This window comes from Phyllostomus discolor, chromosome 10, assembly GCF_004126475.2.
Source record: "Phyllostomus discolor isolate MPI-MPIP mPhyDis1 chromosome 10, mPhyDis1.pri.v3, whole genome shotgun sequence".
In the NCBI taxonomy this organism is placed as follows: domain Eukaryota; kingdom Metazoa; phylum Chordata; class Mammalia; order Chiroptera; family Phyllostomidae; genus Phyllostomus; species Phyllostomus discolor.
The window spans coordinates 38,134,872-38,152,501 of record NC_040912.2 but is presented as its reverse complement, the minus strand read 5'-3'; the positions used below and the strand labels follow the sequence as shown (position 1 = coordinate 38,152,501).

Sequence of the window (17,630 nt, the reverse complement as noted above, 5' to 3'; positions counted from 1 at the left end):
AATAGATATTATTTAACTCAAATTTGTACTGTAAAAACAAAACAATGATTAGCTATACTGCAGCTTGAAATTTTTAGATGGTTCATTTAACAAATATTTATTAAATATCTATGTGATATTCATGATATTGTATCTGTTATAGCCCTCAAGATATAAGAAAAAGCAATATAAAAAGATCCATACTCATATGGACATTAAAGTCTGATTAAAAATGAGCTCTATTACATCATCTTATTTCTTAGCTTCTTCATAGCTCAGGAAATAGATTCTTTAATACAGTGAATTAATAATTGATAAGACTATATAGCATAAACATGCTTATCATAATTCAACATTTTTACATGAAACAGATGAACAGAATAGTGAATGTTAACAACATTTGAAAATTTAAAGACTGTAAGTCAATAAGGTACTATATCTGTATAAGGACAAAAATGTATAACATCTGCTCTAATGCAGTGGCATTTTTTTTCTTTATAATAAGAACAATAATAGATAAGAAAGTCCTTAGCAAGAAAATTTCCAAGCATAGGAGATCCAAAATACAGGCTGAATTTGTGACTACCTGTCTTCTGATATTGGCATCTTCCAAACAACCCTGTGATTGGTCACGAATCAGAAAGTGGTACATACAGGATACCTATCAGAGGATGTGGCCTTCAGAAGAGCAGCTAGATTGTGGAATACATGCGTGCCACTCTGTGGAATACAAGAGTGCCACTTGTGTAGTGTGTTTTCTTTTCTAACACTCATGAAACATGAATATTCTACATTCAGAATTAGTAGAGCAAATCCAAGTTAACTGATGAAAATATTAGAGCTTCCTTTACAATTAATGTAAAAGGTATCAAAAAGTTAATAGGATAATTATGCTCAATTACATTTAAAATGCTTACATTTTACATTTTGGCTATTTTTAACTATGAATTATTCATTAATAGTGATGTCATTGATCATTTTCCCCAGCAGAGGGAAGCAGAGCTTCATCATTATTTTTGTAAAGGGTTGAAGCACAGGCGTAAATATACTACAATTTTACTCCATTTTAAATGAAAATTGTTGGTATTTCAGCATTAAAGAAGCATTTTAACATTAAGTAGGCCTTGACATTTTTAGCAGGCATAAAATGAACTTAGTCTAAAATCCCAGTGCAAGAGAATATCATACTAGTAAATTAGCATGAAGACATTGGATTTATCTTCTACTTGACTAGGATAGCCAATAACAATATATTGGGTCTATGTCACCAGCATATTGATGAATACTTTGTATGACATTTAAAAAATACACTTTTTGCCCCAGTTGACTCAGCTAAGTGGATTGATCATGGGCCTGTGAACCAAAGGATCACCAGTTCGATTCCCAGCCAGGTCACATGCCTGGGTTGCAGGCCAGGTGCCCAGTAGGAGGCACATGAGAGGCAACCACTCACTGATGTTTCTTTCCCTCTCTTTCTTCCTTTCTTCCCCTCTCTCTAAAAATAAATAAATAAAGTCTTTAAAAATACACCTTCTTCTTTAGTATATTTACACATATATATTTGCCTATTACTCTCAGGTTGCTACTATATATGAAAGCATGTACTTAAACTGGTTTTTTTTTGTTAATATTAGAAAATTGAGCTTTAAGTCTCATAAGGGTTCAAAGTCTTTATCATACCTGTAGTAATAAGACCCAATTCATTTCTTTGTGTTCTTTAGAATTTTCTTTCTCTTTGATTTTCTTTCTTTTTAGCTGTGTTTCTATGAGTATTCTGGGAGAGGTGTATACCCTGCCTGTGTGTGGATACTCATTATTTCTTGTGATTTTATCCTGGTGGTAGCAGGTTAAAAGATAAAAAATGTAACTTACCATGGTGTTGTAAGTCTGAACAGTGAGTTAGTGGGTCTCCATTTCTTATATCTTGTCGTCTTGTGCGTCTAAAACAATTCATTTAAAAGGTATTATTGTATCTCTAGTCCCTCTTGGGAATTTGTCATAAGAATTAATATGAATTAAAAAGCAAAGACTTTCAGAGTATATCGAAAGAGATCACCTATGTCTGACTAAAAGATTTTTTAAGAGCAGCTTATTTCACCTGTGAGGGCAGTCTCCAAGACGATCGAAATGACAAGTGGTATGCAAATGTATTAACAATGCATTAGAAGTCTTCCAAAGACCTCAGTAACAGAAAATTCATGTTTTGTTTTGTTTTGTTTTGCTACTGGATATGAATCAGTAAAAATCTAACATTTAGAAACTCCTAAATTTTTAACATCTTAAATTTTGATTCCCAGCAAAAATTACAAAATATAGAATAGCAATCCATTTCTTCTTAAACAGGTAAATGGTTTTCTTTTTTCTTATGACTAATGAGGGAGTAAGCTTGAAAATTAAAATTCACATGAATGTTCTCATTCTCTTAACATACATAGTTTCTTAAATTGACTTTTGTTAAGTTTAAAACTATTAAGACTATCAATTCCATTGTTAAGTTAGCTTAAAGTTTTCTTTTATGGTTGCTATTATCAACCTTTTTAAAGCAAAATATTTCTTTTAAGATCACAGGGCTGTGACTGAAAATTGATTTAGTTGTGCAGTGAATAGAAGAAGAAATTCAAGAACAAATATTGGGGACAAGGCCTCCTTTTGTCAGAGTCAGGTAAGAGAGAAGACAATGAACTTACCTCTAAAAGAAATGCCAAATTTGCTATAAAGATCTAAATGAGTTTCTTTTTCCTTCTACTGCTCAGATTATGTTTAGTGGTGGTATATTCTGGGTGTTCTGCCTGCACTTAGCTAATGACTGACCAGGAAGAAGGAGGTTGTCTCTAGCCATTGTGGTGCAAACAAGATATATAGTTCCAGAAAGAGGCTGAAATGGAGATTGGCCATGTGTAACAGACTGGAAGAGATTGGGGACACTTGTCCAACTGTTTTCTGCATCTGTTTTAGTGGGTATTGTCTTTCTGCAAAGTTAGTTACTGTCCATGAAAAGAGCTCTCACAAAGGCCATTGAGAACTGCAAACATGGAATTTGTTACTGTATTCGGAAATTTAGAAGTCCAAGGTATTTATAGATTCCTATTTGTAGAATTGGTGAGACTGTCAACAGATGTTGCACATTTCAAAATTGAGCCAACAAGAGAACTTGTGAAACATGAACCACAAACACTTGGGAAGGCATTTTTTTACTGCATTTTAAGCTTTGAAAAATGCCATTACAAAGGATATATATATATGAGGTCTCTAAACATCCTTTTCAAAGACACATGAAACTGGATTAAGTAAAATCTGCAAAGCACAACAAAATTTTTTAATAATAATTCCTTCAATCATGGATCGTAGGTATGCAATAAACACATTTCAAGTATATAATAATACACAGCTTTTTAACATATGATAGTTGTAGTTATGTTTTTAATCCTTCTTATTAAAATTAGCTTAAAATTAGAATGGAGTATTACTAAATTAGGCAATGTGAAACAATCACACATGGAAAGGAAATAGTATTCGATTTTAGTTCAAACATGAATTCATACTTTTTGAATAACATTGAAAGTCTCATAGAACTAACTGATTTAAAGAACCATAAAATTGTAATCAAATATTTAATTTGATTGCTATAAAATTGCACATTTTTATTTATTAAACTATCCATAGTTTCTTTAATCAATAACACATTATCTCCACACTGACATTTTGTTTTAAATATAAACTTCCAATTAAATCAATAGGTGTATATAAATGATACAAACATGTCATCTCAATTCTGAATGTTAAAGGCTTAAGAAAATTATATTTATTAAGCCCTGGTTGGCGTAGCTCAGTGGATTGAGCGCGGGCTGGGAACCAAAGTGTCCCAGGTTCAATTCCCAGCCAGGGTACATGACTGGGTTGCAGGCCATAACCCCCAGCAACCGCACATTGATGTTTCTCTCTCTCTCTATCTCCCTCCCTTCCTTCTCTAAAATAAATAAATAAATAAAATATTAAAAACAAAACAAAAAACCTTTAAAAAAATCTTTAAAAAAAAAGAAAAAAAAAAGAAAATTATATTTATTAAATAGAATAGCCTAATACTAAATTTTCATTCAACATTATTAACAAGAAAACTATATAGGTTTGAATTCATGTGGACTGACTATATGGCAAAGTTATTGATGATTTACCACTACATGTCAATATTATCTAGAGTGTATGATCAACAGACTTTAGTAGATATTAGGGTTATTTTTCCCCTAATATTTCCCAACATTAAAAATAAAACAAATATTGTAAAATACACCTCACTAGCAGTGAAAAATATCTATGCTATAGCTTCTTATAGAACATGAACTATAATAAAATTTATTTCTCCTAAAGTGCAGTTGCTTAATAATGCCGATTTCTATTTTATATTTCAATAATTTTATGTGCGTAAGTTTATATGCACTGTTAGCCTTTAGGTTTTTATTAGCATGATACTGTATATTACTTTCATCTATCATTCCTTGTTTTTTAAACAGTGGTAAATATCAACAGAGAAAGGCAGCTATAAATGTTAGAGAACATGTTGAGATAATGATTTTGTAAAAGTAAGAAAAAAAATTAAAGCAAAAGTAAAGCAAGTTAGTATACAACTTTCAGATTGTGCTGAGTTTCCTGAAGTATAGCTGAGACTCCTTAATATAACACTATACACAAATGCTCAAATCACTAATTCATTAGTGCTGTTCCTAATACATTTAACCTGCCAGATAGTGACTTACAGTTACATTATATGTAAATATATTTTAAAAATAACTTCTAGGCATACTTTATCAGTTTTCATTCAAGCATGACCTAAAAAATATTTTAATTAGTATTATCAAGAGTATACTCAAATATTTGTATATAATATATATACAGATTAAGAAATAGAAGTATTTTTAATGTAGTTTTATATTTGAAATTTAAACACTGCAAATACATGACAATACTATGATAATATAGTAGCCTTTATATTTGGGGGTGATCAAAAAAAGACATATTTGGTCAAATGAAGATGTAAAGTTAATCAACACTGTATAAAAATATGATACCTTCAAGCCTAGAAACAATTCATTTAAATTTTTTATAATCGAGCCCTTGTGTACTCTTGAAGTGTCTAAAGGTAAGTAAATTCTTTCCTCTGAAAATTTGCTGTTCACCCAAGAACATGGATTGCCATATTAAAATTTAGAGCCAGGATGAAATGTTGCTGGATAAAAACTGAAGAAGTTTTCTTTTTTTTTTTTTGACAAAAGAGAGCATTTTCGTGAAAAAGTACAAGGCTCAGACTAGATTCTGTCTGTGGCTTTTACTCTCAGTTTTCCCCTGTGTAAAGTGAAGCTGCAAAACTTTGTAATTTCCAAGTATAAACATTCAATGATATTATTGTGATGTTTTAGATTTCCTTCAGTAATTTATTAAAATATCTGTCCCATTACATTTGTCCCATATATGATAGGACCCAACTACCCTATTACACATTTTTTTTTTCTGATGGTTTTGGGTTTTGACTATTTAGGGAAAATATCTAAACCTCTTTTTATTCATCGAAAAAAGTTGGTACACTTATGTGAAGAAAGCTGTTTCAAAAATAGAATCAGGTACAATAAATAGCAAGCATTTGTGTTTATTCTTAATGTCTTTCCTACCTCTTTGCAGTAGGAAAGTAGCGAGAGCAGGAAGAGCCGTCCCAGGCGCAGTAGGGGTCTCGGGCTAGGCAGCACTCGGCGCAGGCTTTCCCGTAAACGTCGCATCGGTGCAGAGGCAGCTGGGCCACCCCCACCACGGAACCAATATAGAGCTGTTGCTGCAGAAAGAGTTTGCCGTTACAGGAAAAACTATCTTGTTTTTCAAATCTCTTCTCTCTTTGTAAAGTTTATATATATATCTTATCAATGATAAATTTATATTTGTACATCTAAAAAATCTTGTTATTGTTAGTCTCTTCAAAGGCCTGACAGATAATGTGACAACTTAAAATGGGCAAGATGAAAATTCAAATATTTGAGTGAAACAGGCATAGTTTATAAGTGTAAAACCAAGGAAGAAAACGAAGGTAGTAATAAGTACCATATATGTCAATTACACTTAAATTAAAAAAATTAAAAACAGTAAGACACTGAGCAATGTAATGTTCAAACTTTCAGGTTTTTTGTTCTTAATACTCGTTTGTTTTGACTTCTACTGTTCATGATTCTGAGTAAGCAGGTTACTTGCCGTGAGCTCCTGAGGCAGGGATCATTTGCTTCTGACTCTTGGCTGCCTTACTATACACTGCCTACAGCGTAGTTTCAGAGCTTGTGTCTGTGAGTTGTTCTGCCCAACACCAACTGTGTTGTTCTTGCACTACCTCCAGGAAGACTACTTGAAACAAAACCACTAACTTCTCATTTGAAAGGTCATCAAAGAGGGAGATCAAGTGCATGCTGGCTGGTGCAGTAGACTTAAACCAAAAGCTCAGGCATTATGAAACAGTGCTGTAATGGACATCAGAATACCTGCATTCTAGGTCTTGCCCTACATTAACTCTGTGTGTGATCTTGGGGCAGTCACATAATATTTCTAAGACTTACCCACAAAATGGGCATGTTTAATTAAACTTTTAAAGTATGCATCCAGATAAAATGTTCTACAATGCCATTGTCCTCAGTTTGTTTGGAGTTACCCAATAAGGCAGATACAGGGGGGGAAACTTTCTAGTAGCAACTAATTCAGGATTTCAGTATAGTGTAAAAAATGCCTTTAAAAAAGTTGAGCAAACCTAGCATATCAGCTGCAAATCTTTCTAAACACGACATGAAATATAAATATAATTATTTTTGTTTATTCATATTTACTGTAATTAGTATCATAGCTCCTCTTTCTTGCACTACAAGCTTGAATAAAAACTGTGTAAATACTGTCCTGACCAGAGTGGCTCAGGTGGTTGGGCATTGCCCTGCAAAGTGAAAGGTTGCTGGTTTGATTCGCAGTCGAGGCACATGCCTGGGTTATGGGCCAGGTCCCCAGTTGGGGGTGTGTGAGAGGCAACCGATCTATGTTTCTCATATTCTCTTTCTCCCCACCTTTCCTCTCAATCAATCAATCAATCAGTATTTTTAAAAAATCTTTGTAAATACTGAAACAAGTAACAGTTTACATGGAAAAGATCTTAAAAGTGTATTTTAATTTCTCAACAATATAAGTAAAAATAAATTACAGAAAAGATGGTCTCTGAGCCATGAGTGCTCTTTTAAGTGTTAAAAATTGCCTGAGCATCAGCAATGGATATTAATACAATTGTATTTCCAAAAGACTTTCGAAGATAGACTACATATATGAATCAACAAGTTGAATAAACTGAAGTATCTATTAAAATTAAATTATTAAGGTTATAAGGACTACTTATATAGAAAGTAATTCTGTGCTTCAAGCTAACCAACTAACTTTTATCTTAATACAAGAAAGGGAACTTAGGGGAAAGAAGTAACACAATAAAAAATAAACCACTGTAGAAGCAGTTATCCTGATAAATGTTGCTCATTCCATTCAAGTAAGTGAAAACTATAGTATATCATATTTTAGTAGGCTATAGAGCATATACTATAGCTGATCAAATTTTTATAGTACTCATATTTTACTGCTATATATTGAAAGATGACACAGGCCATGGCAAGTTAAGAAATGATAAAGTCCCTGGGAGGAAAAGATGAAGTATTGTCTCTCAGTTTTTTGTTGAGAGACAATTAGATTAACTTGTATCTTTCTTAAAGCATTGTTACAGGGTGCAGCCAAGAGGGGGGATCCCAAATAGGCATTTGAAATGGGGTCCAGAACTCAAGGTGTCCAGGAGATTTTAAGGTGTCTTCACCCCTTCCCCCACAGGTGTGAGTTGGGAGAAGGGGCACACAGAGCAAGAACATGAAGGGCAGCTTTGCAGCTAATCCATGGCATGGTCATTTAGCCTTTAGTTATATAGCCTTTAGTTAGCCTATAGTTACCTATAGCCTTTGGCTGGTCACTTAGATATGCTAAATAGCTATGGCCATGCTCTGGGCCAGGGGGATGGAAAGGGATCTCCCCCCAAGATGGGACTGGGGGCAGGTCCCCCGAGTTACAGCACCTGCGTGGGAGCTCGGAGAAGATTGGCTCCAGGACATGGGGTCACACCTGCCCAGACCCACGATGCCGACCAGAAAAGCTGGAGAAGACAGCAGATTGAGGGCAAGTGTGCTGGAGTGTAGGAGGAGTCGGAAATGGGGCTGCAGAGGAAGATTGGTGCAGGAATTTAAACCCAGACACAGCAGCCATTGAAGAGAGAACCACGAGGCCTGGACAGAGTGGGGACTCTCCCTTCCCACAGCCCTGAGAGAGAGAGAACCACACGGCCTTGACAGAGTGGAGACTCCCGAAGCCCTGAGAGAGAGGACCACGTGCCTTTGCCAGAGTGGGGACCCCCGCAGCTTTAGAAGGGGAAACCACCACCTGGTTTTAGCAGAGATCCCAGAGACTCAGCGAAGGGTGCCGGGAACCCAGGGAGGTCTCCCCGTTGAGATGGAGTACTAACTGGGAAGAACCAGAGGACTGCCTGAGCCATGGGCTTCTATTTCCTTTCCTGAGATATGGTACTCTGGAGTGGGCAAAGGGGGAAGGAAGGAAGGACTGTGTCTGTTTGTGGGGGTTTTAAAAGGGACTTTAGGATTTTTGATAAAGACATTAGGTCACTACTTTAAGTTTGTATAGCATTAAATAAACATTTCCTTTCCTTTTCACAAATCTCTGGCATTGAGAGACGTCTTTCCTCTGGCAGCGGACATGACGGACCTGGGGGCTTTTTTTTTTTTGTTAATAATAGTATATCGTCCCACACCCCCCTTGTTTGTTCTGTAACAGCATCTACAGTATGCATTAACAGTTGATCATAATTTGAAAAATATTCACAGGAAACTTAATTAATGGGAGAAACTTCCCCTGCTCTTATCCTTTATTTCTCTCCTTCAAAAAGCATCATTTAAAAAATAAACTTAGACTGTATCGAAAGCAATCTCAATATTAATTTTTTAAAATGGGGTAGCAATATCCTGAAGTGCAGTTGGCATTGGAAAATATGGACATGCTGAACCATATATTGGGGTCATTACTGTTTAAAAAGCTATTGATCAAGCTTGTCATTCCTAATAAAAAAAATCTCTATGTACAATAGCTTTTAAGAAACATGAGCAAAATTCATAGTTATATGTTTTTAAAAATATGACATTTGAGTAGAAAAAGAGTTGCTATTATCTAATATTTAAATCTGTAATATCCCTTTAAGAGAAAAATAGAAAAATAATACACAGGAAGAATATAAACCCCCAAATATGGCAGATGAAATTATTGTAATGAAAACCTAAGGTTTATGAAATGCCAAAAATTAAATACAATCCAATAGCTAACTTATATTTTCCAATTATTCTGTGGTACTGTTAGTGATTTGCAAAACTGACTATGCTGTCTAAATGAAATACAAAGGAGGTTTGCAGGCACCATTGAGCATAATCCAGTTGCTAGCGAGTGACCTGATGTGCTTTTTCTGCCTAATTTAACATCACCATAGGCTTTCTCACTATCCTCCTTAACAAGTTGCAGGTCATAAAGCAGGAGATGAGTCTATTTATCCAGAAAATTAGTTGCAGCACTGCTTATCCTTCTTGAAACTATTGCCTCACTTTTCAAATTTCCATGAGCATTGAAGAAATTGAGTCACATCTACATGAAATGAAGCTTCCACTATTTGAAAATAAAGCCTGGAGACACTGTCTTCTATTTTGGTATTTTAAATGTATATACTGTGTTGTTGTTTTTTTGTGAGAAGTATTACATTTAATAGTCAATTCCTAAGATAGCTTTATATCTGTTTAATCTTTTCTTAAAGATTTTATTTATTTTTAGAGAGAGGGGAAGGGAGGGAGAAAGAGAGAAAAAGAAACATCACTGTGTGGTTGCCTTGCGTGTGTCCCCTACTGGTGACCTGGCTTGCAACCCAGGCATGTGCCCTGACTGGGAATCAAACCAGTGTCCCTTTGGTTTGCAGGCCAGCACTCAATCCACTGAGCCACACCAGCCAGGACAGCTTTAACATTTTTTTAAACAGAAAAAAATATTTTACAATACTTGATAGGTATAATGTAATTAAGACTAGTGATGAAACCCAGCACAAAATAAATAACACATCATTACAAGAGAGAGTATCCCAGTCTCACTTCCATCTTGGAAATCCTCATATTTTCTTGCCAACAGTTGATAATTTTTAGATTATAAAAACAGGTGAACACATACTTATGAAGTGTAGGATAATAGTATCAGGTCTGTAATATCTGCACTCTGAGTTTCTATAAATATCTTGGAGTTATCAATCTATTTTGACATGTATGTGTGGAAAGGATATACACTGAGTTGTACTGGCATAGTATTTTAGTGTCTTGTACAAAGGGTAATGCACAGTCAGAGATAAGATTAGCTAAATGATTCTCCTATTAAACAATTTTGTATTTGTAAGTGCTCACTGCAGTGAGTGAGGGGCTCCCTACTATATTCTGTTTCATTTCCTACAGGGTTATTTAATAATTAGTTATTAATTCAACTCAATATCAAATCTTTTTGAAAAATATAGTTACCAGTTATATATTGGATAGAATGGTCAGATGACATTTATGAGGAAAAGACACATTTCTTAGAAGTTAAAATTATATTTGTTTTGTGCATGTCATTTAGCATTTAGAAGTCATTTGTTTTTGAGTGTCTTGCCAAAGGATTAATTCATTGTGAGGACAGACTATTAACATGACGTCCATAACCTATGAATTCATGGAGTAGAATGACATCATTTGGCTATGACCATTTTTCTGCTTTCTTTGCGTATTTAGCCAAACTAAATGTTTTCTCTAGAATATAATACTACTGAAAGAGTAAAATTACCTTTAAAGTCAAATTCTCCAAACACATATAATATGGTACATAATTTTATTAGTCTATAAAATGTATTTTGATTATATATGCAAATGAAATTATAGACTTATATTCTGAAATATTCATAGCTGTTAATTTTAAAGGACAGAGAGATGAAAATAATTATTGAGTAAATTATATTACAATGACTAAAAATGTTATAAATGAAAATTTACAACAAATAATAATCCAAGAAATATATAGAACATACATGAAATTGGTCAAAACGTGGGGCCAATGAAAATATCTTTAATTTTATTTTACTAGCTTGTTGTAAGACCATTCTTTTCTCTTTGTTTGAACAATTGTTAATAAATCTGTAAAATTTGATGGATCATAAAATATTTACTTATTTGAAACACAAAATTAACAAAATGTAGAATACTGATTTAAATACATAATGAAAGTACCTGTTTAGTGGAAAGCTCCATTGCTGAAATAGTAGTTGGTTCCTAAAGAAGAAAAAGAAAATGTAAACCTTTGGTCAATTATAAAGTCGTTAATTAATTAACATGGAACAGAAATATTAGTTGTCAGAGAGTAAACATCAGTGCTCTAAGAAGCAACATAATTGGGAAATAAGACACATGAAAGAAATTGCTTAGAAAAGTGTTAAATGTGTAGAATAGACAATAAGAGTGTGTTAATATCCCCCAGGCAGAGACTATTAAGAACACACCTGTAGTTGATCAAGTTGGGTTTATTGTTCATTGCAAAAAGGGAGACCATGGTACTGCTCAGTAAGTGTTGGGAAAGACTTACATCTTTTGGGCTTGTGTTAGGTGATTTAATAGAGGGTTCAAGGAAGTGAGGGTTCACTCTGCATTAGAAGCTATCAAAAAGCAGAGATAATTCTATAATTAGATATCTATATCAATCTTACTTAAGGAGGGAAGAACAGAGTGAAGATAACGCAGTGGCTGGAAAAAAGTAACAATCACTCATCTAGGTATGATAGGTGGATTTGGTCGCTTTTTATGATTTGGGCAATGTTTATGTTCTTATCTGTGTTCTGACATAATTACAGAAAGGCCTTGAATTTCTCTTGACCCATCATGGTTTCAGAGTGAACATCTCTGATGTTGGCCTTCTGTGAAAATATGTATCTTTTTCTGGCAAACACTGTGGCCTGCAGAGTGGCAGGCCAACTCCCAATAACACCAAAGAAGAGTTGATAGCATTAGGCTAGTTTTCAGCCTTTGAGGACTGTGTGGGCTTAGTTGGGATGAAAACACTGTTATATGTTCTACTAAAGCCTATCATGAACACACAGAGTTAGCAATAATAAATACTGTTCTTTGATAAATTCAGACTACCAAAATGCTGTTCACCTGAACTCATTAGCCTATTCCTCTTAGTTCATTGAACTATGCTCTACCATATCTTTCACCAATGACAAATAACACCAAGGAGATTTCTTAGGGGTTTCAGAGGTCACTAATGAGAATGAGGCTTAGGTAAGAAAAATAATCTTAAAGGGCATTACTTTATAGGTGGCTGAATCTGAGCCTTAAACAAAGTGTAAAAAGCTAGACTCTGGTTCCAAACTCTATGTATTTAGATAGTAACTCAAACCTGGACAGAAGTGTGATATTAGAGCTACATAACCTCTTTGTGAGTCAGTTTTCTTATCTAAGTAATAAGTATGATGGTACCATCCTCAGGATGGTTGAAAAGATTGAGTTAATAAATATAAAGCACTTTTGCAAATGTGCTTGTTCTCTCTTTTTGCGAGTGCGCGTGTGCACACACACACACACATACCCATATCCTTTTCTTGCTTTAGTTTTTCTCTTTAGTGCTTATCATTACCTAGAAGTATATGCATATAATTTATCTTGTGTCTTACGAGTTTTCCCCAATGTCCCAGAGCAGAGTCTCAAGTATGCTTTTATCTACAGATGGAGAGCAAGAGTAAGGAACTAAGAATTGAGAGGAAGGAGGAAAAGTCAGTAAAAGGATATGTCATTGAAGTCACCACTGAGGGAAAATCTGAGAATAGAGGGCAATGACTGCCAAAACCGTCCACGGAGGTTTGCACCAGGAAAAGTATTCATTCATTCCATTACTCAGTGGGTGCCCACAGGGATGTTAAATCTCCTATCCTACCAGTTGTGACTCTTGTTTGCCCTTTTGCCTGCTGTCAGAAAGTGAAAGACACATGGCGGGAATTAAGGCAGGCTGATAGGATGTGAGGAGGGGCCAAGTTTAGGACACGTATTGTTTCTATTTTCACTGCCATATCCCTAGCACCTGGGACTGTTCCTAGCATTTAGAGATTCTCCATCAGTATCTGTTGAATGAATGAATGCAGCAGTAAATTAATGAATGAATCCTCTACCAATTTTCTCCTTTCTCTCCTATCTCTTCTACTTTTCCCAGTATATTCTGATCCTTCCACTGAATTCATATATGAGATAAAGGTACCTATCATTTTTAAAGTCCTTAATCCTTCAAGCTTAGCTGGAAATTCTTTGAATCTATTATATTTAGACTCACTGTTTTTATTTGTTCATTTCCCATTTAGTGCCCTTCATCTCTCGGCCCACTGAGTTTAACCCTTACCAAGAGAGGTTGGCTACCAACATCAGAGGCAGAAATCACCAAAGTGCTGTATTGCTGAGTGGACAAATTCAAGTCTATATTATTTCTGGACTTTGTTTTATATGGCACTATTGACCACTTATTTCTTCTTGACTGCTTCCTATATTAAATTTCTGTATGCCTTGGAACTCTTTATTGATTCTTTATTGTTAGCTTTTTTTAGAGTCTTTTCAAGCTCTAGCTGTTCCTCACATGTTAGCTTTCCCTTGCCGAATCCTGTCTACTCTCCTTTGGATGCCACATTCTTTCCTGGAGAGCTCATACACTCTTGTGGTTTAAATTACCCCACTATGTGCTGCAAAATTGCACATTTTCACTTCAAATTGTGAACTAACTGCAAGATTTTCTTAACAAATTTAAGATAATCTGCTTGAAACAAATTAGAAAAATAATATAGCATGCAATTTAATTTAATTGGGAGATTTGTATATAATAAATTATATAATATAATATTAATATAGAGATTTTCCATAATTCCCCATTTTCATAGTTTAAATTAATAACATTTAAAAATGTTTTGTAGGAATTATAGCCCATAAAGACAACTATGATAAGAGGAATCTCTATCAATTTTCTCTATGAAGAGATACAATCTTTAGAATTTAGTAGCATCAAATCACAAAGATCAGGGGACAATTCCTCAATGATTTTTACCTTAAAAGACAAAGATGCTATTTTATTTAGTTTTATATAATATTGGAATCAATGAACCCAAATAGAGAATTTAGAAGAATTAGGAAATTTTCCATAGCAATTTCTTCCAATCCAAGAATTTTACATGAGAAATGATTAGGTTATTATGTAAGTAGCTAACTTCAAGCAGGCTTTCATAACGTGTATTTTATAGTCAAGGTGTAAGAAAAGTGCCTCTTAGAGAATTATTAACAGCTTATTATAACTGAAGTTATATGTATCTAAGTTCTTTGAAGAACTTAAGTGAAACTATTTAAAAGGGAAACTGATTAATATTCATACATTTCATTGTAATTTAATTAAATATCTACAAGGTAGATGAAAATGAATTAATTACTTCATACATAAATTGTAAAACAAAACTAACCCCAATCCATGCCAGACTCACATTATGTCACATTATGATTTCAACATTCTTAAATTAAGATCTTAGAATCCCTTAATTAAAAGAACCTTATTTATTTTTTAGACTAGAAAATTAATTACAGTTTGGAATGAAAGGTATACTATATACTACCTGTGGTTGAGTTAATAGGTAATATATTAAGATGACATGCATTTAAAGAAGCTATGTATTTTTCTGAGAAATAACTGATGGTAAATACAATTTCCATTTAAAGCAGATATAACTTTATAAGCATTTTTTCACACAAACAGATTCGCTTGCAAATACAATTGGTATTTAAGCAATTAGCATGTTTTCAAGATTTTCTATGATTCTAATTTATTATATTTTTTCAGACATTTTAACCTAATCCTTTTTAAACTTTTGTACTTATGTAGCTTTTCAACCTGCTGAACCCAAGACAATCCGACGCTGCTGCTCCCTGGAGGCTAAGCACATGGCGCTCCTTTAGAATGAGTTCATGGTCTAGGTTTCAGAAAGCATCAATGTTGCCTTATATTTGAATGAAAATTAAACTCTTTCATTTACTTGCTCTGCTGTCATGGAATATTGCCTAAATTTGGTTTAAAGTGTCTGTGTTATTGAAGTAACTGCCTTGCAACACCTTGCCGTCAATAGGACTATAAAACCCATCATACTAAATGCACTGCAACTTGATGTAAATACTCCACTGTCTGAAAAGTAAAATGCGATTTAGACTGGAAACAAAATCCTGCATGGAGAAAAGTAAAAATCAACACATGCCTGACTTCTATATCCTTTTAATATTTTAACAAGATATATATGTGGAATTTTCAAGTATTTTAAAGGAGACTTTTATTTGAATAACCAGTTAACAATAGCTATCATTTACTAGTAATTTTAATTAAAAACAGTCAAAAATTATGAACTGAAGAAATTGAGGATCAACTGATTGTACCCAATATGTTTAGGATCACATAGTAAATATGATTCAAGTATGAATTTATGATTATAATAATATTTGAATTAAGTTTATCTTAGTATGTTAGTACCATTTTGAACATATAATGGCGATTTAAAGTCATTTCTAGACTCCTGTAACAATGCCAATTTTATTTCACTTCTTATTACCAATTAAAATTTTACTCTAAAGTGGAAATTTTTACTACAGAGGAATATTTTTTTTCCTGTATTCTGATTGGGATTTGATTTCACTCAAAAAGAAGTATCTTGGATATAACCTAAACCACTGGAATGTTCTGTGAATAGCCAGAGTGTTTTCCTAAAACCAACCTCAAGATGGTAATGGACATAGCACTGACTCTAATTCAGGATTTTATATGAGATTTGGTTATTCAGTTCAGCAAGGGTACATAATGAACATGGTCTACTGGAGATAATATGGTAAAATCAACTGGTTGGTTGATATTAAATGTCTTTCTTTTTAAAATCCAAAAGTGTCAGATACTTCCATTGAACCTAAATGTGTTCCTTGTCTATTTACCTGGCCACACTACCCTAATGCTCAGGTTAACACTTTAAATAAATCTTTTAAATTTATTTTTAGAGAGGGAAAGGAAGGGAGAAAGAGAGGGAGAGAACCATCAATGTGTAGTTGGCTCTCTCATACTCTCTACTGGGGACTGGCCTGCACCCCAGGCGTGTGCCCTGACTGGGGATGGAATAGGCAACCCTTTGATTCACAGGCTAGCACCCAATCCACTGAGCCATACCAGCCAGGACAGATTAACACTCTTTAATTTTATGTTAAATGGAATGAATCACAAGGCTCAAATAGAAATATAAAGACTGCAACATTTCTCTCTGCTTTTTTATTGTATATAGCAACTGCTTTAATGTATTGTGTTTTTTCCTCCCACTGCAAAATTAAACAAAGTTTGACAGTGAAATATTTCAGTTGCTAGACCACAATATGTGTATGAACTTTGCCTGATAGAATAGAATGTTGAAAGTAAATATATCTCTAAACTCTGCCCAGATATGTTTTGTCTACTGGAGGACCATAGAAATAACGACAATAATGCAGAGCAGAGAATATATGAGCAAACTGGAACATTTCTCTATGGAAAGAGATGTGCTCTAAGTTTCAATCAGTCTTTTTTTACAAAATCATAAGCTCATAAACAATATTTCTATGCTGGTACAGTATTGATTACTTGTATTTAACTGTTAAAGACTGATAAAGGAACTTTCTAGTGACTCTTAAAAATTACACAGATGCCATTTAATAGTGATCATAAGTGTAATTCAGTTGTATATTTCTCTAGCAACTGCCACACACTAAAAACATCTAATAAGTATTAAATACTTGTTCTTGCAACCTCTGAAGATGTGGTTATAAGTCATTTAAGATCAGCATAAATTAATATCTTATTAAACAAAAATTTTTATTAATGTACTAAAGCATATAGCTAACATGAAAAAGGTAAGCTTAAAATTCCAGAGATATGGGGAATGAAAATTAGCTAGAATACACCATTACTGCAAAATTATGCATGTTCTGATTCATAACATACCAGACATAATTAAATAATAGAAAACTTTAATTTAAAAATGGCATGATTCCCTGGCTGGTGTGGCTCAGTGACTGAGTGCCAGTCTGAAAATCAAAGGGTCACTGGTTCAATTCCCAGTCTAGGGCACATGCTTGGGTTTCAAGCCAGATTCCCAGTAGGGGGCGCATGAGAGGCAACCACACATTGATGTTTCTCTCCCTCTCACTCTCCCTCCCTCCTTTCTCTCTAATAGTAAATAAATTTAAAAAAATAAAGGTAAAAAGTAGAAAAGAAATAAAGTGGCATGATATAACTTTTTATAATTCCACAAGGTAAAAATTAATTGTACTAATAGATGATAAATTAAGTCCTTAAAACTATGAGGGGAAATACATATGAATCTTGTTTATGGCATTTAACTCTGAACCACCAGAACTTAGCATTGTGCCAGATTCATGGTAGGTACAATATATTTGTTAATTGTGAATTATTAA

At 33.9% G+C, this 17,630-nt stretch overlaps 1 protein-coding gene across 2 annotated transcripts in view; it reads right to left on the bottom strand.

The window, feature by feature from the left end:
* SEMA3A (semaphorin 3A) overlaps positions 1 to 17,630 on the bottom strand; it is a 313,391-nt gene that overhangs the window by 14,084 nt on the left and 281,677 nt on the right. For both annotated transcript variants that reach the window (XM_028525425.2, XM_036010674.1), the window contains exons 14-16: positions 11,367 to 11,408; positions 5,640 to 5,797; positions 1,852 to 1,919 (exon numbers count right to left, since the gene is read on the bottom strand). In XM_028525425.2, coding sequence (XP_028381226.1) covers positions 1,852 to 1,919; positions 5,640 to 5,797; positions 11,367 to 11,408 — 268 coding nt within the window. The remainder of the gene's footprint in view (positions 1 to 1,851; positions 1,920 to 5,639; positions 5,798 to 11,366; positions 11,409 to 17,630) is intronic.